General features: G+C 44.1%; 1 protein-coding gene across 1 annotated transcript; it reads left to right on the forward strand.

Moving 5' to 3' along the window:
- Positions 1–89: 89 nt before the first annotated feature.
- On the forward strand, positions 90–22,805 carry TMEM272 (transmembrane protein 272). The gene is made up of 5 exons (XM_038155189.1): positions 90–459; positions 3,967–4,046; positions 11,089–11,148; positions 17,609–17,691; positions 20,861–22,805. The coding sequence occupies exons 2-5, from the start codon at positions 3,989–3,991 to the stop codon at positions 21,221–21,223; spliced, it is 564 nt and encodes a 187-aa protein (XP_038011117.1). The 5' UTR covers positions 90–459; positions 3,967–3,988; the 3' UTR covers positions 21,224–22,805.
- The last annotated feature ends 4,089 nt before the right edge of the window (positions 22,806–26,894 follow it).

Consider the following 26,894-nt stretch of genomic DNA (forward strand, 5'->3'; position numbering starts at 1 on the left):
TTTTTCCTTCTAAAATAAAAGACTTAGTGAAAGAAATTTTTGGGTTTTTTTGGTTTTTTTTCCCCTCCCTCCTGTACAGTCACAGCTGTGTGGGGTCCTTTGCTTCCCCCTGCTGTCACCCTGAAACGGCACAGGGTGGGCTGTGGCTCCAGCCAGCCGTGGGAGTGGGGAAACTGATGAGGATGGGCTCCGCCGGCAAGCGCTCCCGCATCCCACAGCTCCCACGGTGCTGCCGTCGAGAGCTGTGAGAGCGGGAGGCCAGCAGGAATAAAAGCCAGCAAGCCCCCCCTCCGTGCCTCACCGCCCTCGGGCAGAGTCCCAGGGAGCCGAGCAGAGCTCTGGGGTCCCACCGGAGAGGGCTCTCCCAGCTGGCTTGCACTGAAGGCTGGATTTTGCTGTTCCTCTGCCCCATCTCCCACACGTGCAGGTGAACGGATTTGGCAGCCACAGCACTCTCAGGTAAGAGGGGTTTGTGGGAACTGGCCATGAAAGCCAGTGTGGGGCTTTGTGGTTTGTTAGGAAACCGGATCTGGAGGAGGACTTCGCTCGGAATATTTCAGAAAAATAAAGAGCAATTGTTCCCTCTGGCAGTCCTCAGAGAAGAGCCCTTGCTCTGGAGGGGGTTGCTGGCCCATGTACACCTCCCGTGTCCCAGCAGGGATCCCCTGGCAGTCAGAAGCCATCAAGTGGGAACTGGGATCTTAGGAAGCCCCACCAACTCTCCCTGCTGGGTCCATCAGCACCGAGTGGGACACCTGCATCTGGGAGAGAGAAGAGCTCATTTTGAAAAGTCTGAACACCATGGTACAAATGTGGACATGGCTCTTGTTTGGACTGACACATGGTGGGGCCAGCTTGAAGTTGTCTTTTGGCTTCGCTGTAGGTCAGGCATGCACCAGTCGGTGCTCACCCTCTTTTGACTCCTATTACCTAAACATTTAGGATGAGAATAATGACCAGAAAAATGGTTTAAAGCTAAAACTAGATGAAATAACAAAGGAAAGAGGCTGGGGGGTCTGTGCTACACACACTTACCACTGCTGCTTGTAAGGGGCAAGGAACTGAGTTACAACAGGCGGCAGTAATGTGAGACACAGCATCTGTTCTGGGTGGGCAAACCTGGCTGCCCACCAGCAGCAGTGAGGGCACTCAGTGAGGAGTATCTGACAGCCTGGAAGAGGCACAGGGGTGCTGTGACTCTAGTGTGGCTCAGCTGCAACCTGCCACCCTAAAAAGCAGCTATATGGAAAGGCTCCAGCCTCCTGCAAGGGGTTCAGAGACCTGTCCCCACTGCTTGCTGGCCCTTCTAACCCAAGGGCAGGTCCCTTTCCACTGGGCAAACAAAACCCAGGGAAGGACTGATGGAAGGAGGTCCAAAAGTTTGCTTTGGTCTTTAACTTCTTTTTCCTGGCTGAGATTTATGTTTTTCATATGACTTTTTCAACTCACTATCAAGCTGGGAGAAGGTACATTGGGGCAGGACACCTTCCTGCCCTTGTATGCCCCCAGTCTTTGTGCTGTTCCAATTTCAGTTTCCTGTGAGTTTCAGTGACAATTCCCCTGTTTCAGCTGTGAAACAAAACCATTTTGCAGCTGCCTGGCTGCTGAATTGCACTTTAGCACCCTCACGAATTGGCACAAAAGAAAATAATTCATCCTTAACACCCACAGCAGCTTCTGCAGAATCACCAAAGGTGGGGGGGGGGAAAGGGCAGCACCTCTTCATCTGGCAAATAGAATGAATTCCATGAGGGATTTGTCAGTCCTGGAGAAATCCAAGCCAACATCTGAGGAAGGACTGAAACCATTACCTGGTAGTTATGTGTGTTGTGTTCTTGTGTGAACACGCTTTGTGCACAGCCATAGTGAAATTGCTTTCTTTATCTCACCTGTAAGAACAGCACACACAGAGCCCTGAACGCCGGTCACTTCTGGGCTCTGTCACTAGGTGGTGACATGCTTCCAGATACCGAGTCCTCCTTCAGTTTGTCTTTTTCTTTTCGTGTAAAAGAGCAGTAAATAAAGATAAAACCCGTCCGTTTTACCCTCTGTTTATGGAAAAACAGCATTCCCATAATGAATTATTCTTAAGATAATTTGATATTTCACTGATTTTTAATATGGTATTGGATTGATGAATATTGTTTCTGTAAGAATTACTGCTATAAAAGTAATTTTAGTCATAAACACTTACATAATGACTAATATTCCCGATCTATGCACAATTTAGAACACCTTTGTCAGCAGACATTGCCAGATGCAAAATGAATGCCTGTTTGTGAATCCTAGAAACAAACCTGCACTGAAAGCTTTAAAGTTAATATGTCATTTGGTGGGGAAAAGTACCGGTTTCCCTTCCTCCTTTCTGCTTTCCCTGAGCATGCAGCAGAGCTTATTTTTTTCCTTGAAATGCTCATGAATAGTTGCAGCCCCTAGGCACAGTATTTGCTCTGCTGAAGAAGGTTTGGTGCCTGGTAGGAGATGCATGCACTCACCAGAGGTCAGGCACTCATACATACTTTCCATTCCAGTCCATCGTTCAGTACTGAAGGAGATGTCCTCTGGGATATGAAGATGAGGGCTGGAAAAGGAGAACTAAATTCCATGAGATACCTGATGAGATCAGGCACACTAGAAACCTGGATGTATACATTGGTGGCTGGCTGCTGCTGGCCAGGGTTACTGACCTGGTGGGATGTCAGTGAATGCATCAGTCCCTGACTCCTTCCTGGTCATTCACCCACAGGTAAAACCACACCTGCCTCTATTAACTGCCAGGAAACAGCATCTGCAATGCCATTGTGCAAGGAGCAAACCCCATCCCCTTCCCATGGCAGCAGAGGGTCCTGTCTGGGCTTGGAGACAGCCTCCTCTGCTCAGCCATGACTAATAGGGCTTGGACAGACTTTGGAGAGGGGTATGGCCATGGATCAGCTGGTTGAACAAGTCTGTCTTTATCTTCAGTACATGCCTGGGACCCCGTGGTCCCTAGAAGGCTGTGGGCCAAGCTGGACACAGCATTGCACAAGAAAGCCCTAGGGTGCATCTAACGTCAACTTAGAACACAGTGAGGCTAAGCTTAAAATACCACTCTTTAGCCATTAAGAAATCAAGAGGCTATTTTGAGGTAGGTGCAGGAATGCAGCTTCCCTTATCCTGGCCCCCTCCACACACACCTTCCTCTGTCACACAGCTGCTGCTGCTGGTGGCAGACTTGTGGTAACCCTGGCCAGAAGCTGCAGCTTGGAGCATGTGTCTGTGTGTCTCTCTGTATGTGTGTGTGTGTGTGTTTATGTGTTTATGTGAGCTTTCCACACTCCCATTGATGTGGAATGCTACTTAACTGTCTGGTGCTGTCTGAGGCCCAAGCTTGGATGCCTGGCTGCTTGCTCATCCCTCACCCCACCTTGTAAAAATTCTTCTCTACAAGGAGCTACTTTCTAATCCAGCTACTTTTCTGTCAAATGCATATTGTTCTGGGCTCCCTGTAGTTTGCAGTTTTTATTCCATATTCTTCTGCAGAATCCTCCTTGACCTCAAAACTCTTTTCATCTTCTCCTTTTCTCCTTTAATTAATTTTTGCTCACTAGTCAATTCTTGGTGAGGTTTGTGTACCAAACCCCACCTGTTTCCCTGGTTTTTCACGTAACAGTTAAATACTCTTTGTTCTGCCCAAAACCCAATTAAAGTGAAGATAGAACCTTTCATAGCTTTCAGGAAGATGGCATTAATACTTCTCCCCCAGCTTCCCTGTGACCCCAGGGCTCGAGCATCATCACCAGCAGGCAAGCCTGGGGCTGCTGGAAGGCATTCCTGCCTCTGGGTATGCCACGCTGCTGGCTGGGTTTGTGCTTGGGGTTTTTGAGGGTCGTGAAAGCCTGGCAGCACGTGTGAGTACTCTGAGTCAAGATACTTAGTAAGGTAAAGACACTTCTCATAGCCATATTAATTTCTCTGTCTTCACAGGCACTCCAAAAGGCTCACCACCATGGCTGCTGGCCTGGAGAAAGCCTGCCACCGGTGCATATCTAAAATTGCCAGCAATGGTAAGGCAGTTCTGGTAGCCGTTGCCTCATGTATTAAGCAGCCCTGTTGCTAAGCCAAGTATATTAAGGAATCACAATGGTACCAAGTCCTACCTGAATCTTCCACTGAAGTTTCCTTTCCTAGATAATTTTGGGAACTGATGGGAGTGTGCAATAGTAACTCTACCCTAACAGCAGCTGCCTGTTGCAGTATTTGAAGTACAGCAACCAGCACAAAATTTCAAACAAACATCACCATGTACCTAAATATGGGCAGCAACAGACAGCCTAAGCAAAATAACGTGTTTGCCTCCTCTCTGAAGTGTTACCTTACACACAGCGCAGAAGAAGCATCCACAGGGAAAATCACCTCGTGAAGAGCAGCACAGCCAGCCTAAGAACAAACTCTCCTAGGAGCAATTCCCGCCAAGCAAAACTGCTGCCAGCCTGTGTGACAGCACAGGGACACAAGACTGGGGATAGAATATGGTCAGGAACATCCCCCTTTCACCCAGTGAGATCTGGGACGGGTTATTCTTCCCTCTGCTTGCCTGCTCCCTGGCACAAGGGAGCAGCCCCTTGCTGGGGTGTTGGAAGCATCAGTTATCTGGACAGAGGTTCTTTTGAATGACAGCCTGGGCTTGCTCAGGTTTTAAAGCAACTGGTTCTCCCCACCCAGGGTGGAGGACACAGAGGGCTGTAATGAGCTGACAGCTGGTTGAACAGGCTGGTTCTTGCTCTCCGAGGAGCAGCACAGCAGAAAGTTGACCTGGGCTGAGGCTGTGCAAGCTGCACAGAGGCACAGGAGAAATACACTTCAGAGGTGGGATTTTGTAAGACCAGGGAAGCAGTGTCTTCAGCAGGAGGTAAAAATCCATGGGTTTTAAAGGAGCTTACTCCTGCTGACTGCATCTCCTTTTCACTCTGAGTTGCAAGTGCCTTTTGCTTTCACTTCTAGGCAGTAGCAATTTCTAATTCCACTCAAATACAAGAAGAAGCAAACCCCTTGACCACTCATCTTGACTGATACTTTACCCACACTAATTGCTGCATTTGCCAGCCTAGGGTGTTACCTTGGAGTCTTCTATATTCCTGATCTTTGCTTTGCTTGAAAGGCTCTCAAAGCTCAGAATGAACTTTTATTAATGATTAAACCCCTGAACTCCTTGCTGTCTTACAACCTGGCAGAGAAAATCAGGCCAAAGGGACAGAAAGCTCAATCCAGGCCTCCCTGCAGAAACCTGGCGCAGGTAGGGAAGGAGAAGATATTTTCTGGCCCACTTTTTCATGCTCATCACTGCCCCAGGGGAAAGGAGGGCTGGGGAGTAATGGAAAACAAGGGGTGCAGAGCATGCACCCTCATTATACCCTGACAAGGGCCTGGGAGTGGAATTGGAACCCATCTGGTCCCTGTGGGATCCCTCACATCCTGCAGAAAGGACATGCAGGGAGGATCTGGACTCATTGCTGAATATCACAATTTAAAAGGTCAGAAGTGGTATTTTCTCTGATTTTTGTTCCTAGTGTCAACGAGCAAAATGTCACTATTCCCTGTTATTGAATTACCACTGGAACTTCAATGATGAAAGAGAAAATAATTAATCCTTTAGAATTTTTTGAACGATTTGGATTAGTTCTGATCTTACCTATGCTCTTCTACACCAGAAGCACCCTCTTGGCTACCTAAAAAGTTGCCCATGTGTGAGGAACTCAGAAATACCATTCCAGAAAAGTATCTTCAGGTTCTTATCATTCTTAAGCTCAAAATAAGCTCAGCTTTAGCTATGGATCAGCTAATGCATCCAAAATTGATCTTCTGTTCATTAAAATGCAAGCCCTCATGAAATGCAGTGATGCTTAATTTCACTTTTTCTCATCATCCTGTATTTATTTTTCAAAGACCTTTTCAGCAAAATCCACATTTGTACCTTTGGTCTCCTGGTATTTAAATAACTTCCAAGAGCCAACCCACCTGTGGAGCATCTTTTCATTCTTTGTGTAGCAATTTAAGTTGTCTTCAATTTACTGACCAAAATAGAAAAGCTTAATCCACCACCCTGGGTCTACTGCAAAGCAAACTGAATGGCTCTATATGTGATGCCTAAATATTGTTATAAGATTCTTTCTGGAAATTGTTCACAAGGGGCCAAATCCAGAATTTAGACCATGGCGTAACTGTAGTTCAGTATCCAGAGGCATAATATAAAATCCAGGCTAGACGCTCTGCAATATTGCTCAACCTCCAAAGCACCTACACCTAGCACATAAATTTTAGGTGATGTGATGCTGATACCTGGGTACCACAGTTCTATATCCCAGTAATTCAACCCTGCCTGAGCAAAGAGTGGTGGAACACAGCGAACAGCTGGTGGCCCTGAGCTGGGATTTGGTCAGTTTCCTCACACCTCAAATGGTGGCTTTGCACTAGAACTAGAGGCCCCCATGGGAATGGCTGTTCCTTACCCTGAATCCTCCAGCTTCTGAGTATCTAGTCAGGGGATTAAATCATGTCAGGGATGGGATTCCTGCCATTCATCCCCAGAGAGCATTCTATCAATATATCTCCTTGTTATGGCATTTAGCCTCATGAACAGAGCAGTCTTTGGTTTTGCTCAAGGATATCTCATGTCTCTACTCTTTGGATCACTCACAGGTCTGGTTTTGAGTGCTCAAACCTTGCTGTTATTTCCTTGTTTGGTGGTGGCTGGTCAAGCTGAACAGATTTAATTCCTTTCCTTCATGTTACTTCATTCAAGTCTTTTCTGCATATCCCACCTGAGATAGTGACATTTTGCTGTGACTTGAAAGCACAGAACGACAGCCAGTAATCACAGCTACCAAAATCATGGGCAGACTCATCCCTGGTCTGTAAAACATGCAATCTTTCTGGGGCTGGGTCCTCAGAAAGATCCATCGAGACTTTCTCTGCCACCATGACACCCTCACAGGCTGCATTCTTTCTTTTCTCCAAGTGCCTATCAGCACTGCAGGGGATGCCTGCAGATGCCATGAAGAAATAAAACATGGATGAAAATACCTGCTCCCCATCTGCACTCCAGCCTGTTACAGTACCCATGCTGCAGTGCAGCACACTGTGACACTGCTTGCTGAGCTACTGCATTGCCATCTGCGTCTGCCTCGGGGCATCAGCAGGCATGGGGCCCTGCCAACTGAATTTGACCCAAATTTCCTAACACCCAGACTGCTGGGAGTCAGGCCCCTTCAGAGCAGCATTCCCACAGGGTGTAGTCCAAAGGGCACTCTTTTGGCGTATTTTCACACAGAGTTTTGCTCCTCAGCTTGTTCATGCAGATAAATCCTGGGTAACTGCAGACTTTGTTTGGAAGCTGGTAGTATCTCATGTAAAAAAAATAAAAAATTCTTTTTTATCCAGAACCTGACAGACTACAGAACAAATAGCACCTGAGAGTGATGGTAATGTAACCAACACTTCATTTATTATTGTATTTATTATCAGAGAGGTTGTCACTCTACTGAGCAGCTTGCACAACAGCTGTATTAGCATACTACAGAGGAGAGTAGGTAGATTGAGATTTATATTCATAAACAGCTTCTGAAAATCTTATGAAGACTCTTACCTGAAAAGAAAGAAATTTTTCTCTCTCCTCAAAGTAAATAAGGACAGCCTGAGCTGATCTGTAACTTTCAAGTGCTTGGAAAACTTGTGGCAGCAAAATAAAGTCTGAGGAGCCCACGGGTGAATTGGTGTCACCTCCAATACTGCCTCCAGATGCAAAGCAAATGCCAGAGGGCAAAAGGCTGTGTGTCCTGAGGCCAGGCACAACAAGGGAGTGACAGAGGACTTGGAGGAGAGCTGCAGTGCAGGGGCATGCCTGTGGAAGATGCAAAGGCTTGAGCATCAGACAGAAGAGAGACCATGACATATAGCCATAGTGTCAACAGTGATCTCAAGTGCGTTTACTTCTGTGGGGAAATCCTGGCAAGAGAAATTCAGCCAAACAGCAGATTCGTATCAGCTGACTGTACTGCTGCACAGGAGACTCTAAACCTGCACCCACTGATCTAATTTTTGTGACCACAGATTTCAAGGAATGTACAAGATATTCAGCCACACGTTCTCTTCTTCCTCGGCTGTGATCCCAGACACGAGCTCTTCCCTCCATCCATTTCCCAGCATGTTAGGATCTCACAGCAGGACTTCACCAGTGCCCCAGCAGGTGCTGCCCTGCTGGCACAGGGCAGTGAGTTCAAAGGCACCAGATACCCTTTCAAGGCATGCCTGGGAACACTTCCTTGGTTGCGCTGTGTTTTTAGAGACCACCAGCCCTTTTTTTGCTACTTATTCCAGGAATGGGGCCAGGGTCTTCTCTGACCAGCCTGTGAGGCGATATCGCCGATATAAAAACACCACAAGCCCCACATGTGGACCTGCATGCACAGCAGCAGGGCTACCCTGCGGCAAGGACCATTTTCTGAAGCAATTTTTCTTCGGACCAGAACGGGGCAGCAGAGCCCAGACAAAGCCAGGCAGAGAACGCGTGTATCCCGGCTGAGCAGCATTTCTGTGAAACCCCCACACATTTAGGGAAAATCAGTCTTTAGAGCTGCTAGCAACGCTGAGAGTGGCTGCAGAGCCCTGCCAGTTGTGTAGGCAATTGTTGAAGAGTCTCACGTTGTTACACATGGATCTGGAAGCCTTCCCAGACTATGCATCTGCCCCTCCAATTCGAGACCTAAGAGGCTGTAGCTGAATGGGGAGATAATGAGTAAATACATTTCCAGCGACTGCTTTGGGAACGGAATTAATGAACCATTATCTTTTTCTCTTGAGCTCTGAGTGGTCTCTACCTTCCACTTCTCCCCTCCAAAAGCGGGCTGCTGGGCAGATGTCAGACACAAGCAACCACGGACACCTGCGCGCCAGATGTGCAGCCTCGCATGCACATGAGCCCCCTGAGCTCTTTTCAGAGCTTACTGCAGCGTCCCTCCCCGGGGGCAGGCAGAACAGGCGCTGCACAACTAACAAACGACACGATGCCTCCTCCTCCTTCTCCTCCTCCTCCCGGGCTCCTGAGCACCTTCCGTGCAGGAGGCAGCTACGAAACCACAAGCAGAGGGGAGACGTCGCTCCGAGGGCTGCGCTGCAATGACAGCACTTGTGGCCGCACCAGGCAGTCGGTGCAATGCCGGCAGACCTGAGCGGCACCCCTTTGGGCACCAGATAAATGAGTCGCCCAGCCTGTGGGCACTGTTTGCCCCAAAATGATGTTGGAAGCTCAACTCATTTACAATACCATCACTTCTTAATATGAAAGAATAGTCTGGATAGCAGCAAGAGGAGCTAGCACAAAATACGACGTGTGGTGAAAAGGGAGGCTCTAGGCTGAGTTCTAATGAGAGGCTGTCAGTGGTTGAAAGAGATTAGTCAAGTGTAGGACACTATTCAAGCACAGGAAGAATTTCTATATTATGCAGCACTCAAGAGATAGGAGTCTAAGCAAAAATGAGAGAGAGAGAGAAAGATGGGCCGACAGGGAAAGGAGGAGGGGGTGCCACAAATGAACAGAAGTGCTTTCTTCAGCTCAAAATACCCCCAGTCTCGCCCAGTTCATAGAGATAACAAACATGCTACTTCTCAGAAAGATGTCTCTCAAGCACTGAAGGTCCTGGTTCTCTGCGGAGAAAACATGAGCAGCATGTGGGGGATGGTGTGTTCCCATGAAAAGTGTCTGCAAGTCAGAAAGCCTGGTGGATCTGCTCTGAATTTTGATGCTGCTCCTATGTCCTCTCTGTTTCTCCTTTCGTAAAACAGAGGCAGTGATGCTGCCCTTTTTCCCTAAGGCAGCCTGAGGGTGGTGTTTTGGCAGTGCTAGCGGCTTGTCCGCAGGGTGCTGGCAGTGTCCCTGCTCCTGCATGGCCAGGGGGACACCATGGACCTTGCAGAGGTTGCAGTTCTCTGGCATGGGGAACTGCAGGGCACAGTTTACCTGGGAAAAGGGCTGGTCCCAAGCCAACTCCAAATACTTGCTCCAAGATTTTTTTTGCAAGCCTCCAAGGATACGCCTTACTCCTTTTCTTTTCTGTGTTTTTCTTGGCTCCTCTGCAATCTATGCCCACTTGCACTTAGGCACCCCTAAGCACCCACTTGCAGCCTGAGCCATTTCTGGGAGGGCTCTGAAGGGACACTTGCCACAGAATGTCCTCATTATAATTTACTCTCATTTGGCAGTGCAGCGCTTCACTTTAATGCTGCCAAGTGTTCATGATTAGGCACAGAGGGGACAGCTCTTGTGAGACAGGCTGCTCACACAGTTCTAGACGCTAGTGTCCCTCACCCACCGTGAAGGTAAGCATTCATCCTCTGCAGCACCTGGCTGTGCAGGGGAGACATCAGGGCTCAGATACGCCAGCAACTCTCTAGGGAGTAAGTAAGCCCCTCTGGTCCACTCACCTGGAGTCTGGAGGAAGAGTCTGTGTGCACCCCTAAGAGCATCCTTCCACACAGCTTAAGCTGATCTATCCCAATGACAAATCCCACTCCTTACAGCAGAGCAGGACTGCTGCCTTTGTGCTTATGAGCTAAGCCGGGTCAGGGAGTCAACCAGCCAGAAACTATTCACATCTGTGATAAAGACAGTTTATTTAGCTATCAGTGAAAAGTAAGTGGAATGGCATTAAAGCTGCTATTTGCTTAGCAAACAGATACGGCTCATCAGTTGCCATGGATTAGCTGATGCAAAATTACTTGTTACTGCACAGTCGCCTGGCAGTGCCTCTGAAAAGGATGCAGGGTAAGGCAGCAGCGGATGACTCCTTGCCCTTGGATTAAGACAAGCTGCAAGCAGTAGCTGCAAAAGCAGTTTGTGTCTCTCACTGCATCCTGGAAGTGATAAAACATGTGCTGGTCTCATCACCGCAAACACTGCACCACGCAGGTGATATTCCCACCCCATCAAGTGCACTGTATTTCTTCCTAACAATTGCGTGGATTCACAGAGCATCTGGAAAGAACTGGATGGAAATGCTGGCCTCTAAACTTGAACTAGCCCAAATAACACTGTCTTTCTTTTCTCCTTCACAGCATGCTTTATTTTTGGGCTCCTCGCTTTCCTTGCCTTACCACTGTCCATGACTTTTATAGGTAAGTTGACTACAAAAGTAAATTGAAAATAGAAACTTCCTGGCACTCTGTGGCAGGTTAACATATCTGGTGGAAGAAAGAAACTGGAAAATTCAGGGTTTCCAACTGTTAAACCCCTGTCTTGATACTTTAGCTTCAGACAGAATCTCAGCCCACACTCCGTATCAGGAAGGAAGGAGTACTTGAATTCTGACCCTGTTTATCTTAAAATCCCCTCCAGTGTGTTTTACCTCAAAACCCAGCTTTGTCTGTGGGAGGAAGCACAAAATCTGACACATGAGAAGATTTCATTACTCAGGATCCCTCTGTATTAACTACACTGCAAAAAATTGCAGAAGCATAGTGCTGGAAGGGAAAAAGAGATGCTGTAGGCTGCTATTTCTCCACCTTTTTGTATGTCAGACATGGTTTTTTGCTGTCTCTGTATAACCCCTCGAAGGCTGGATTTGTGAGTAGCATTTCAAGATCAAATATTTAAGAAAGGAAAATCCTTTGAGCTGCAGAATTTTATACCTTTTTAAACTGCATAAGGCCCCTCTTTTCTTAGGCATCATCTTTCCCTTACCATTAACATAGATTTTTATTTTTTTTCTGTAACACTTCATTGCTTCATTTGGTCCTTTCACATCCTCCAAATGGATTGTGAACTCCACTTGAGAAACATCAGTGGAGACACCGATCCACCTCTGCTGTCAGACAGGCCCGTGTGCTCACAGCATCCCTGACAGATGTCTAACTTGCCCTTGCTCAAGGAAATTCCATGGCTTCCCAAGGAGGCTATTTCAACATTTTACTGCTCTCAAAGACAAAATATTTTTCCCCATATCCAACCTAAATCTTCCCTATGGCAAATTAAACAGATTACAGCTTGTCCTGCTCAGTGTGGTCACAAAAACATATTGGTCACTGTTCTACTACTCAAGAGATCCTTTGAACTGTTTGAAGGCTGCTATTATAACCCTGCTCCATCATCTCTTTTGTTTCCCCAGAGGTCTTAAAAACCTAATTCTTTCATCCTGACCTCACAGGTCACTGTTTCTCTAGCTTTTTTTCTTTTTTTTTTTTTTTTTCCTTTTTTTTTCCATTTTTGCCTCCATCCTTTGACCTCTGGCCAATGTAAGTATTTTTCCTTATTAATAAAAGAATAATGTAACACAGGCCACCAGCTGAGACCTGAGGAATGAGCAGTGCAGGGTAATTAGCTCCTCTGTTTAACATGCAGGATTTCTGTAAACACACCTCAAAATGAAATATGGTCTCTCTGCACCAACCCATCTCCTCCAATTTAGTTTATGCTGCATTGTAAGCCCAGATGGTTTTTGGCAGTGCTGCTCCCTACCAGACATATCTAGTTTTTTTATTTACCTTGAAGTTTCCTCCCCTACACCCAGCACTCAGTTTTTGTCTTGTAGATTTTGAATGCCTTTTTCCAGTGTATCCAGATCACTTTGAATCCAAAGTCCTCAAGAGCCCGTGTCTTTCACAAGTCCTTGTCTTTGAGAAGCTGTTCACCTGGTGCCTCATTACTCAGGAAGGATGGTCCAAAGGAACTCTGAGTGCAGATGCTGAGGGCAAGCTGCATCCCACCTAGACTCAGACTGTGTGCCCCCACAGCCAGGCTGAGCGCTGTGTGCTGTCCTTGCAGGCTGTTGAGGGAAATGGATGTTCCTGACAGTGAAATTCCCCCACCCTCTCTTAGGTGTCTGCCTTGAGATGAGGTGACATTTAAGGCAGTTGGGACACCTGGCCCACTGGCATGGACAGTTATCCAAACCCACATAGTAAGTGTTTTGCTAAAGGTTGGTGCTATTCCCTTAATCTGGGGCTTTCAAAGTAACACTCATGACTATGGTGGGATTCCGATTAGGATGTCCTAATTAGGAACCAGGGAGTTCTAACGAGGGACTGGGGAGAAATTAGGAAGTAGGGAAATGGGCTGAACTGTTACATCTCAACACTTCTGCTCTTATACTTACCCATGACTTAATATTGCTATTTATCCCTTAAGAAGATTCTAGCTTTAGCTTTTCCCCAGGCTGAATATGCCTGAACTGTGAAATAGTGATGGGAAGGTATAATACAAAATGTGGCATGGTTTCCATGCATATGACATCCTGCCTTCTGGAAATGAATCCAAGTCTGGAATCTGACCACTTACAAATATAATTTCTCAGGAATATTTCACAGTATCTTTAAGATCAGTGAGAAGTGGGAAGTCTATTGTAAGATATTAGCCTTGAGCTCTGGATATCTCCTGCATCAGATCCAGAACCCTTTTTTTCCCCACAACTTAGGAAATTAGGAGATAATGTCACTGTAATGTAGTGTTGACAGAGGATATTGGTTTCCTGCAGCTCCATATCAGCAAAGGTATTTTTAGGAAAATGAAATGTCAAGGAAAATGCAGATATTTATTTTCCAAGCAAAACCCTACGATTTTCTGATAATATTCTTTTACCATGATCTCAGAAAAAAACTTGCTGATGTGCCTCCAGTCATTTTGACTCTTGCTTCCTACAGAGGAAAACTGTGAGATAAAATACTTGTTAAAACTCAGAGATGAATAACAGGCAGCCCTGGTAATAATTAGATGCTAACATTACATACTCTTAAAGTCGATAATGCTGTAAATCACAGTATAATTCAAGATACATGAAAAGGACTCAGCATATTTTTCAAGCTGCAGACTAGTGACATCATTTAAGCCATAGATTGTTTAGCAGCTTTTTCACTTTTACCGGCAGAGAAGATCCCTTTTTTCACTAAACACTGCAAAGATATAGAGATTTATTTAAAATTTTTTTAGTTTCCGAGACAGTGAAGGATTACTCTCAATAACCCATTCTTGTATGTTGTCCAGAGTACCTTTATATACAGAATTCCCCAAGGGCAGCTAAATCACATTTGAAAGCTGATGACATGTTTTTTTTAATAAGCAGCCTAAATTGCCCCCTGTTCAAATTTTACCCAGTACTACCCCTCATACACATAACACCAAATAATTCCTCAAATCTCAAATGCTCCTGAGAATTGTCTGAAGCCTGTTCTCATACTCTGTATCTTTACGTGGGAACCAATCTTGTGCTTTAGCAGTAGTTGTTTACACAATCTTTCCTTGCATTCCTGTCCTTCAGCCAGTCCTCTGATTTGCTGATATGCTTTCTGATAAAATGGTGCCCAAAAGCCATTACTTTGAGATAAATTCTCTGCAGCACCTAGATCCAAGTGTAAGGCCCACAGTGAGGACTTGACTGAGGTCTGTGCTAAGTGATGACAGCTGCAGCCATCCACAAGGAACACCTGAAAATGGTCTGGCATGCTGAGGTCTCTGCTTCCCATTAGGAATAAAGTTGTGTAGTGGGCACCAAACAGTGGGTCGGCCTTGCAATACAGCAACCCTCCTTTCCTATGGGTGTACTTCTGCCATTTCAGCTGAGAGGAGTAAAGCAGCTAAAAAGAGGCCAATGCTGTATTGATTTTCATTCATCCTGACCCCTCATCTCATGGATAATCATGAGTCACAAGGACACTTGATTGGTAACAATCCTTTATGGGCCATGCCAGAGCACTGCCCCAAATGGTGCCCTTAGAGAAGCTCATGTCCCGTTTGCTCACAAGTGCTCTTTCCACTTGCTGGACCTTGTGTCCTGGATCCCACTGCAGCATTGTTCTGTGGTAGCCAAGAGGTAAAATGTGCAAGTACCTCTGCTTTCCCAAGCCTCCCATCTCTTGTTTTTTCCCCTTTGGATTCTGTTCAGACTGTGTCTCATCTTGCAAAGGTATTTGGTTCATTCATTTGGACTCCTGTGCTGGTCTGTGTTGTGGTCAGGCTCAACTGCTTTTCACTCTGAACCACAGATTGCTCTGGCTTGCAGGGAACACAGCAGTAGAAGCAGACCTTTGATCTCTCATGGTCCATATATCCCATCTCTAGCAGGCAGAGGAGAACATATCTGTTGCTTATGGGAAAGAAGAGCTAGCACTGATGCTTTCCAGCTAGTTTTGGTCCTCCCAGACAAACCAAGCACACACTGTGTGAGAACTGATTGGCACATTCGCTGATTGCACTGTAACAAATACCAGTGCCCATCTGTCAGCTGTAGGTCCACATTTCCTATTCACACCTTGGGGTGTATTTTTAAAATTACTACTGTATCACCTGCTTTGACCTACTCTTTTGCTGTCATATCTGTCTGCAGTATTCTCCCAAAACCTACAGAGTGCCATTGTCTGTCACTCAAATCCTTCGCAAGACTGATTGATGTCATGTTATATGTATGAAAGGATTCCCTAATAGATTTGTTTGAGAAAGAGAATTGGAGCAGCATGAGGAAAAAAAAGGCATTTTTTCTCGACTTTTTTTTCCCCCTCAAATTGAAATCTCAGCTAACACATTGGAAACAGAAATTGCCTAGGTTCCTAAACTGAAATATATTCCCAGTGATCTCTGGCCAGCTGCTTTTGTGGCAGGCTATTAGATGGCCAAGAACTTTGGAAACCTTGGCAAGCAGCTTTCTGATGAACGTGATGTAATTTGTGACAATTTCCCTGCTGCCCACCCCTGTAAAGCTGGGAGTCTGAGCAGGTCTCAGTGTTACATAGTGGCAAAATGGACAAAAAACTACAGCTTTGTAATAAGAATGAAAGCGGAGAGAGTCCAAATCCATCTAAGTGCAGCATTTTTCATTTATACAAAGGTTGGTAATAAACACTTAGTATAGAAGAGTCCACTGGACTCCACAGCCCTTACACACAGGGAATCACAAAACTGCAGACCACAAAACACTGTCCCATGTCCTGTGACTAAAGTCAGACCTGTAGCAAGCAACCATAATCCAGAGCACCTGTATCACGCCATGCAAAGAGTGCAGGAGAGGTTCAGGACATGAGCAATGTTCTGGACCAGAAATAGCAGTGGATTTGGTGGGCAAATTGACAAGCTAAAGAGGATTACAGCTATAGAAAAGAAAAACCAAAACAAAACCAAAAAACTCCCAAAACAACAAAAAAACTCCACCAAACCAAAACCCACTGGTACTTCTTTCCTAATTCCTCCTATTCAGTGTAGTTCTGAAAATGGAGGCAAGACATTTCACCTGAGAGATGTTTAGCACTAAGACTAGCACATCCCTTTTGGTATCCTGCAACTACGTAATCCCAATTATTCAGAGAAAAGTCAGACTATCTCCTTGCAAACTATTTATATAGCAAGAAGAAAACAGAAGATTCTTTCTACCCTGTGCAATTGATCCGTCAAAGGCACATCCCTTTTGGTATCCTGCAACTACGTAATCCCAATTATTCAGAGAAAAGTCAGAATATCTCCTTGCAAACTATTTATATAGCAAGAAGAAAACAGAAAATTCTTTCTACCCTGTGCAATTGATCCGTCAAAGCCCTGAAACATGGGATCAATACCAATAAAATTATAGTGTAATGAACTGTTTAAAATTTCTGAGGATGCCATTGGGTAAGAGACAGGGGCGGGGGATTCATCTTAGCTAACTTATAGGTATCTACAGCTGGCTGTCTGGATTCCTTGTATAGCCATGGAGAGACACAAGTGCTTTCAAGGACCAATTCACCCGACCCATTTCAAATGCCTATCTTAGGAAAAATGAATTGAATTTTACAAGTGCCTGTTTCCCCCTATTGACTACAGAGTGCAGAAAACTAGTTCACATATGGATGCCTGCATTGCAGACATCTATATTTGGACAGATGAGTTTCATTGCCACAGACCTGTATCACAAGCTTCAGTCTCTACTGCCAGCAACATCCTCACACAGCCACTCTCTTTCCTAAAACTTACCCAGCTTTCTCTTTCTTGCAGTAGATTTGAGGGTTGCCAGGGTCCTCAGCTCCATAACAACCAATTCTTTTGTCCTCCAGCAACCCAAACAGCTTGGAAACTTCAGTTTCTACAGCTCCCTATCAACTACCTGGAAAGCTAAAACAGTTCCAGGTGCTCCCACGGGTATTGGCTCCCAAGCTTCCAGGCATCTGACTCAGGAACATGCCACACTCATAGGAACTAATGAGCAGGAAAATCCTGGGGGAAGTTTATCAGAATTCCTTCTTTTTGTAGTTTAAATTTTCAGTGAATTTTCTACCGCTGATGACAATTTCCTGTCCAGCTCAGTCAATGGTTCATTTAACAAAGAGCTGTGGCTGAAGCTAATGACCTCTATATGTGGCTGCAATTAGTATTGCCAGAAAATAGTAATGCTGGTTTTGCCTTTGCTCTCTCTTCCTTCTCCTGCCTTTTGCTTGTTCATGGCCCTCACTCCTCTAGTGGGAGGTGCAGCCCCCTTTTAATTCAGCCCCCATTTCAACAGACACAGGATACAGCCTTGGGTGTAAGCAATACACTTCACTTACAGCATCTATAATTCTCACTGTACAGCTTGTTGCAATATCTGGTCACTTGAGATAACAAACATCCATTTTTGCCGTTCAGGAATGAAGTTTTTGGAAGACTGCCCAGTTCAGCCACTGATTCCCTTATATCTGTTGGTGGGTGGCGTGATTGGCAGCTTAAAGGTAATGTGCCTTCTGTGTGTGAAAAATATTTTGTGTGACTTGACTTTGACTTGCTAGTTAAGACACGATGATAGCTCCACACAGCCACATGCACCCAGTATTGGAGAGCTACAGGATTGGGCTGTGCTTGTTCCAGCACCAAAAGCACCTGTCAGTCAAGTAAGCTGCTAATGAGCTCAGCATTGTCCCACACATTGTGGTGTGACTTCCTCCTGCACCACAGCATCTGTGCTACCATCCCTACTGAGGGAAAGGACTACTTATCATGGATGCCTGTGGTAAATGGGGTCCTTCTTCCACAAGCAATCCTCCAAGCATGTCAAATCTTTCTCTGTTATTTTCAGATAGACAGGACAAAAAGCTAAATTACTCTCCTTGCTTTGGGAGTACTACAAAACCACTTGTGTTTGTACATAGTCCTTCACAAGTTCAATTTACTCCCCCTCTGACATGACCAGAAGTAAATGACTGCAGCAGAATCACTTCCTTCCAAAGTAAATATATCCCTGCAACACAGCAGGGCTTATTAATCTAGATGCACCATTTTCTAACCACAACTACCTGTCTTCTGGTGGACTGTGCTCACTTATATCTTTGCTGAGCCCCAGTCTGGCAGTTTGACAAGTAGAGGCACCCTCATACCTGTGATAAACCCTGGTCACTTTAAAGCTATATAACTCTGGATTGACTCTAAAGGACCCACCCTGTTCTGACAGTCCCTTTGCAGATGGTGTTAACTAGCTTTTAGGGAGCATGAAGACACTACCACAACATTTCTAGCCATTTTCTTTGCCAGGACTGAAAGAAAGGGGAAAGAATCCTCCTCTGCAGGTCTCTCATTCACTGTACTCTTTCAGAGTGGTAACCCAACAAAACCACAGTACATCACTGGGATATGAATCATGCCTTCCAAGGACCTTTGGTCAGTAAATAAGAAAATGGAAAAAAAAAGAAAAAAAGAAAGTGCTTAATCTTGTTACAAGGAATTTGCTGTGTTGTGAGTTCTACTGGCAAATGCTTAGTCATTCGATCACACCAGTGGACTTATCTGTATAATCAAAGGTTCATTTAATAATAGTTTAGGAAAGATTAGAGCAGAACTGAAAGGAAATTCTGACGCTAATGGACTGAAGCTTTCATAAAAAATGTTGACTTGTTCTTAGCTATTTCTGTTTTAAAAGTCAGTTTTTCTCTCTATAACTAAGGTGGCAAACAGATCGGTTGATATTCATGCCGACATCAAATAATGGTTTGAATTTTACTTCAGTTGACAGCAGGACTGCTTATTTTGCAGTTTGGCAATGCATTTGGTCAGAACTTGATTAGCTTCACTCACGTGTTACCTCAGTGCTTGGTCTGCAGCCAAATTCATGTCTCTCACCCATCTGAACTCTGCCCGCTGTTCTGTTCACTAGGCTGCACTGACTTCATCCAGCAGTGCCCTCGCTTGAACTCTGAAAGTTAAAAGGTCAGAAAATGGGTGCAGGATGAAGTCTGAACGGCTGCTGTCCTATGATGGACATCACCTAATAGCAAGTCATTCTAGCCCAGATCTGTGCAGTCTCTAGGCTCCTCATCTATTTCTTTACCACCTCCAGTCTTTTAAAAAGCAATGGTAACTGTTCACCAAGGCAACTGAACCATTCTAGAGCACCCAGAGAGGCCTGTTGAATTCATGCCATGCTGCTCCATAAATGTATGTTCAGCAGCTAGTAACAATGTGAGCAACTGCCAGCAATTTCTTCAATCACACTTGGCAAGGCAATATCTGTAAGAATTAAATGCACTTTTCGTGAACTACTTAGATGCAGTTAAGAATCATAAATCTACCTGGGAGGTCTCTCTGACTGCCTCAAACCCAATACTCATCTGCCATTTAACCCCATTCTCACTGCTGAGCTTGATGGAACCTGAGTGCTGAGCTGAAAGCTAAATGGACTGAAGCAGGCTTCAGGTCCAGCACAGGCACCCTCATATAGAAACCTCAGAGCCACTGGCCAGGCAGGTTTATCCCTCCTATGCCTCATGAGTCTGTGTAAAATAAATTTTCATATGAGAAGATGATAGTTTGAGCAAGCCTGTTGCTTTGATTGCTCAGCTGGATGTGAGACATCAGTGGAAACACCATTTTTTTTGTCTATGTTGGTGCTGGGACTTTAAACTGTGTTTCTCAAAAAACTGGTACCAACATCTGGTCTGGAAAACCAGTTGGTTTTGTGAACAAATATTTAATAATTTATACATAACCAAACAGTTTTCCAGAAAAGAGTAAGAATAAGAGAAAACTCTGGATTCTCTTGCTAAGCTTTTCCTATTGAAAATGGGGCACATGGAATAAAATCTGAACCTGGAAAAATATATACCCAAACAGGTTTTCCTTGGCCAGTGTTCTGGAGAAAGAAGAGTGTAAAATGAGGGATGTTCTTCTCTTTCATTTCAAGCAGAAAAATGAGCACAGATTATAACTCTGTGAAAGAGAACATGACTGAGAACCCCAGCGAATCTAGCGGTGTTCTTTGCATTGTCAAGACTAAACAAGAAAGCCAGGCATCACTGATGAGTCCTACTGCATTTTCCTGTATACCAGACCTTCCTAACCACCCGGCATCATGGTATTCCACATATTTCTCTGCTAGTTTCGACTGAAGGCAGGAATGGGGCAATCTGGGAAAATGGCACTTAATTGAAGAAAATTTGACAACAGTACATTGCAAGTATCTAAAGCAATTTCTTTGAGGTATAAGTCATAGTCTATATGCTTCATAATTTGATATAAACTGATCCAACTTTATAACCATGGAAAAATAGAGTTAGAAAAATCTACCCACTACAAGGCAGGAACTACACTACTTAAGTCATTTAGCAGTTACTGTAATCTGTTCTTAAAAGTCTCCAGTGTGAGAGCTGCTGCCATCTCCCTACACAATCTGTTCTCATGCCTTTCCATCAGCAATTTTTTTCCAATGTATGACCGCCACTGGTGAATAACCTACAAAGAAAAAATGCATTCTTTTCCAGCCATACCTGCCTCATTTGTGGCTCCTTAGCTTTCTCTTAACACTGTTTTCCCACACCCAATTTAATTTGACCCAGACTGGCAGTGGCCAGAAGGTGTTCAGACTCTCTGCAGCCACTTTACTCATTCCCTTTTCTTCCCCAATGCCTCCAGGTGACTCTCCTGCTGTACGACTCAACCAGGATGAGGCAGCTGCTTTCCAAGTCCGTTGTGATTGATGATGATGATGACGATGAGTATCCCTGGAGGCAGAATGCTCACAAGTACTATGTCCATCTAACCCTCAGCCTTTTCCTCTTTCTCTGGTTCATTCTTGGGAACTACTGGGTTTTTTCTGTGTATCTGCCCAATTTCATCCCACCTTTTCATCAGCCTCAGGATTACTGTGACAAAACCCTGTACATTTTTGCTGTTGGTGTTCTCATTATTAGCCATACTGTTCTGTTTCTCCTTATCTTTTGTAGCTGCTGCATATACTGTTTTTCCAGGCAAAGATTCTCTTCTGAGGAAGACTAAATGCTATATAAATAAATCTCCAGATGTTTGGGAAAGCGTGTGCAACAAAGAACAGGCAATAATTCACCCTTGTGTACATCTTTGTTGTATGATATATATGTGTGATAGCAGTCAACTTCAAGGGGAAATTAGAAATACAGTGCCACCTGGAAATAGCTATGCTGGAATACAGCATAGTCTATGCAAAAAATGCTGCTGCAGGTGCCAGGGTGTACTCCTGCTAACTTTTACATCCCATTTTTCAACTCTGGATGTTTCATCAGGAGTGAGCTCTTGCAGATGGCAAACTCCTCTAAAACCAGGTCCCCCTTACATTGTATATAGCACAGTACATCTTTGCCTATAAAAGTAGCCATGTTGTTCTCTTCACTGGGATCTGAACATCTTTCCCCATAGTCTTGCCGAGGTTTGCTATTGTCCCTGCATTATAGATGAGGGAGCTGAGACAAAGGGCTGTATTCAGGCCACTTTGCAAAGCACATAGACTCTGTGGACTCTGACAGTAACTGAGATGCTCACTAGAGAGCTATTCAGGCCACTGTCAGACTGGCCAGTAAGCAGCTGTGATAGCAATACAAGCATGTACAAAAGGCAGACTGAATATGGCCCTCAGGTCTCCTCTGAATTTGGACTAGAAAGCATCTATATCTAACTTTGTGCCTAAACATCCATTTATATCGAATACATCTAAACTGAGCCAAGGCTGCTTTGCAAGTCTTTGGCAGAACAAAGAGCTGAGCTACTGAGTGTCAGATTGGTGCTTCAACCAGGGCTCAGCATTCCCCAGTCGGGGATACACTTTTTCTATAGCAGTAATTTGTCAATACCACACTAACACAAAGGTTACTGTCAACCACTGGGATCAAGTTCATAGAAAAACTGATGATGTTACCTTGGTATTTTGAATATAAACCACGACAATAAGACATGGGTGGGGATGTGAGAATTTCAGGCAGATGTGTTCTCTACAGCAGTTCTCTGGTTGTGGTGTGAATGTACATTTGATTTGTTCACCTTGGTGCTGTACATACAGAAATCTGTACTTAATGGACAGATGTAATGCAAGCAGCTTTTCAGTCAGCAGCAGCAGCTTTAAAAGCACCAGCATGCAGAGAGACAATTTTTTTTTGTGACATGTAATGGAACAACCCCAGAAGGGGCCCTGGTAGATTGTTTTTCATGTGTTGATGAATGCAGTGTAAAAGTGCTCTTTCTGCTTTTGCTCTTATGCACTCATGTTAATGTGGTCAAAATGGAGGGGATCCCCTCTGGATGAGCTTGAGAGTGGCCCAAGGCACAGGAAAAGATGTGTGTATTGTGTACTTTGTTAAAACCCACACAGCTGAAACTTGTGTTTTAGAGAAACCCAAAAGGGTTATAAAATGCCTGTGAGAGGGTGAGATATGCAAAAGAGCTCAACAATATGCCACAGCTGAACAGGGTCTGTTCAACCATCCTTCCTGGGACTGAGCCTGAAAGCAGTGTAACATCTGTGGGAACCACCTGTCTTCAAACAAGAACATTTATCTCACCAGCTATTGTATAGATAAGTAAGCCTGCATTTGGTTTACAAGGATTTTAATTCAGGTTTAAGAAGTGTTTATTTGCAGAGAACTAATCTTAGAAAGAAGGTAGGACAAAGATGAAAAAATCTGACATGTGGGCAGCGTCAGTGTAGCATTCCCCTGCTCTGCAGCATCCATTCAGGACAGGGCACAGCCAGGCTGCCCCATTCAGAAACTCACGGACTAGGTATTACTAATACTGCTGGCTTAGGCCATGCACAGTTTTATGTAGGGAAATGGGACCAATGGAAACCTTTCCTTTTATTTGTGGGCCTCAGATTGGATCTGGGATCTGTTTCCCAAAGAGCTGCTCCACCACCCCTCGCTTTTCTGAAACATAACTGCTGCCAATGGTGAAATGCTAATTCCTCTTTCTTACCCCAAATACTACAATGGCTCACCACTTGGGCTTCAGGATTTCAGGGCTCAGTTCTGAACTGATCTATGGGATTTTACCTTCAGTGGAGAGCATCTTTAATTTGTTAAGAAGCCAAAATGTTTAAGAAATTGCCTATCAGAAGGCATAACTCCATCCATCACTCAAATGCAACAAAGCAGCTGTTTATCATTATACAGGAACTTTACCCAGAAGCCTGGAGCAGGCATAAAACCAGAAAATTATACTCAGTTGATAATGTAAAAGAAATTTAACAAGAAAGTAGCTCCACCCACAGGGCTACAGTACAAACTTCCCTGTTGGAATACACTGCTAGAACCACTCCTAATCACCAGGAATTAAGGGCTAATACTCCTGACTGAAGTCTGAATTGATTCTAGTGACCTCACAGCAAGTGATGATGTCCTCCTATCAGAGCAAATAAAAGGAGATTTTAGTTCAGCCCAGAGGAGAAGAGATGTAAGGTGACATTGTCTTGTGGCTGCTGTGTGCTTTTGTGAGCATGGTTACAGCAGCTCAGCAGATGTGCAATGATTTGCCAAACTTCAGCCACACAACAGTAAACCTGAGGCCTATGCCTCACTCATGGAGGCTAAGACTTACTGATTCTCGACAGTCTGACATGGAGGATTAATTCTTCAGATATGAGAACCCAGCGCATCCACTGACATCTCAGGAAAGTGCTGCTAAGTCACTGTGCTAGTGTTCAATACTTGGTACAAACACAAATTTATTGAGGTTGTATTAATGAGGCAAAATACATTTGTGAAATATTTTGAAGTTATACAAAGTAAACAAAACCAAAACACTTTGCTACAGTCAAGAGAGAAAAACTGCACTGATAGTGTTTACCTTTACCTTGTGTACATCAATACACTATGGCACATACGAGTGAGAACACCAACACCTCCAAAACAGTTGGAGCCATCAATTCTGTGCCCAAAGGGATCTAAGCATGCCTTCTGCACTTTCAGCAGACTGGAATCTTGCAGGACTGCAGCAGGGATACCTGGTTTAGGCATGTGATTAGATACCCCTGAGTCACAGTGACTCTTCTGACCCATAGCAGCTGCATAGTTTCTCTCAAGTTGCCCCAGTAGCACTCAAATCTAAATGAAAACAGTTTAATTGAAGGTACTTTATCTGACTTAGGGGCAAGCTATGAACGTGTGTACGGGCCACAGCCCCTTAACTTGCAAGCAGCAGCATTTTGAACTGCCACAACCTGATAGTGTCCCAGACAAATGCTCAGTCCCTACAGAAATAGGTGTGGCTCCTTAGCAAACCGCTAGGGGAGAATTAAGTCATTACAGCCCAAAGGTCAAGCAGCTGAAAATACAGTCTATACCTTAAAATGTTCAATTTGAATTTTGCCACTAGACTAAAATTACAAATTGAAAACATTAATTTTCTTCCCACAGTTATATAAATGTCTACTGAAAAACTGAAAAAAATACACCCTTAAGCTAATTATTATGCACTCAATGTTGACTACAATTCAGGAAACCAGCTCTGTTTCAGTTATATCAGCTCCCCTTCTTAAGAAGGAAAGGTCTATTTCCCGTATTTAAAGGAAAAAAATATACATTACTTCAGCGGATAGCATAGCCAGCTCACTGCTAGTTGTGAGTACTACAGAAATCTAATATGAAGACCCAAAGACAATTCTGTATGCACACACTGACTCTACACATACATACAAGTGCACTGTCAGGAGCCATGAAATAAGTTACCCTTATTGCAGTTTATTGCCCACAGTATAGTTGTCCTCCCACTACTCCACCTTCTTTAGCAATAGGCGTAAGATTCCAAAGCTCTAGAGAGTAGCTTTCCACAGGTATTTTAGAAGCAGCAGACAGACAAGCAATCCTTCACTCCAAATGTTGAACACAGACAGCTCCTACCTGCTGGCCCAAAGAAGAGAGAAAAGAAGAGCATTAGACATACCACAGACCTCATCTTCTCAGGACTGGAAACCAGAATGCTGTGCTGTCAGAGAAGATGATCTCTCTCACACAGCACTTGCTCTGACCTTTATGAGGTCCCAAGACATCAGACTTTAAAACTACAAGGTAACTGTGCAGAAAAAAAAAATAACCTAGAATAGCTTCTGCTTCTTTGTGCCAAGAGCTGTTTCAAATGTCCCAGATCCTGAAATAGGAACAGTTGGTGCAAAAGATCCTAAATGCTTTGACTTTACAGGCAAAGGGCTACAAAGATTAAACTGATGATAACTCATATATATTGTACAGCATTTTAAACTAGACCAGTTTCTCTAAGTTATCTTGAGTCTTTTCTCAGATAATTAATATTCTCCAAATTCTAGTTGATAGGGACTTTGCATCACAAGGAGAACTCTTGTATGTTCTACATGTAATATGGAAATGATTGCTACATCGGGACTGCAATTTGAAACTATTGCTTGGTGGCATACCTTTCTTCAGGTTCCTGTTCACTGCTGGTGTAGATGCAAGTCCCACAGGTATCAGCCATAGGAAGAAACAGAAAATGTTTTTAGAAAGTATAGTAGTTGAGGGAAAATAAAAAAGGCTGGCAAGTGCCATCTGATACTGCATAGTAAAAGGAAACTGCTGAAAAGAACAATGTCATATTGAAATATTTCTGAACAAATTGTATGAAATTCTGAGAAATCATGTATATGTGTTTGTAACACTGAATTTCTACCAAATGTCTCATTTGAATAAAAATGAGTGTAAGTGCATAAGCCTATGTGACTGCAGTCTAAAAATTAAGGTACTTTACATTTACCAGTCATGATAATTTTAATCAAGCCTGCTGCAATTTCACTGAGATGAATAGTTATATCAAAGACTGATTTCACCCACAGATTTGAATCTCAGCTATACTGACTATTCTGTATGATTTGTAATACTCCAGCAAAGGAAGAATCCATGATTCCCTTCCCCATGCTGCAGTACAGCAGCTCAAATGTGAGAGATGAAAACTGTGGGCCTGCAAACCACCATACAAGAAAGCTTTCATTTTACAAGGTCCTCTTGATACCCAAACGAATTAGGTACTTGCATGTGGAAGGGAGTCTACAAAAAAGCTGGAGAGGGACTTTTTACAAGAACATGCAGTGACAGGATAATGAGAAATGGCTTCAAGCTGAAAGAGAGTAGGTTTAGGTTAGATAATAGGGAAAAATTCCTCACTCTTAGAGGAGTGAGGCACTGAAACAGGTTGCCCAGAGAAGATGTGGGTGCCCCATGCCTGGAAGTGTTTAAAGACAAGTTGCATGGAGTACTGAATAACCTGGTCTAGTGAAATGTGTCCCTGCCTACACCAGGGGGGTTTGAACTACATAATCTTTAATTTCCCTTTCAACAATATCTTACGGATTTGACTATCAGTCCTTTTGAAAAAAAAATTAGCCTTTCAGTGTAATATTAAATGAGTACACAGGATGCAAACAGTGGAGAAAAACAGTCCACTATTCACTCTTATTCACAAGCTGCTATAGACAACACCTTTTTATCATCACTGTTTACTTTTGTATTGCTATTCTACTTCTGCATGGATTTCCCAACAGTAGTTCATAACAAATACTATTTATTTTCAGAATGTATCAGAAACAAAGAGTTGCTTCAGTATTTTTTGTGAACTTGGTTTTTTATTTTTAAACTTGTCCAACTTGTCCAGGTGGAATAAGACTTTAAGTAAAGAGGTCTGCTGCTTATTTGCATGG

The sequence above is a fragment of the Motacilla alba genome, chromosome 1, assembly GCF_015832195.1.
Source record: "Motacilla alba alba isolate MOTALB_02 chromosome 1, Motacilla_alba_V1.0_pri, whole genome shotgun sequence".
Taxonomy (NCBI): domain Eukaryota; kingdom Metazoa; phylum Chordata; class Aves; order Passeriformes; family Motacillidae; genus Motacilla; species Motacilla alba.

Excerpts from the sequence above, each read along its gene's own strand:
- TMEM272 (XM_038155189.1), top strand. The coding sequence starts at position 3,989 with ATGGCTGCTGGCCTGGAGAAAGCCTGCCACCGGTGCATATCTAAAATT. Across the intron at positions 4,047-11,088 it reads ATCTAAAATTGCCAGCAATG|CATGCTTTATTTTTGGGCTC; the intron begins GTAAGGCAGTTC and ends TCTCCTTCACAG. Across the intron at positions 11,149-17,608 it reads ACTGTCCATGACTTTTATAG|GAATGAAGTTTTTGGAAGAC; the intron begins GTAAGTTGACTA and ends TTTGCCGTTCAG.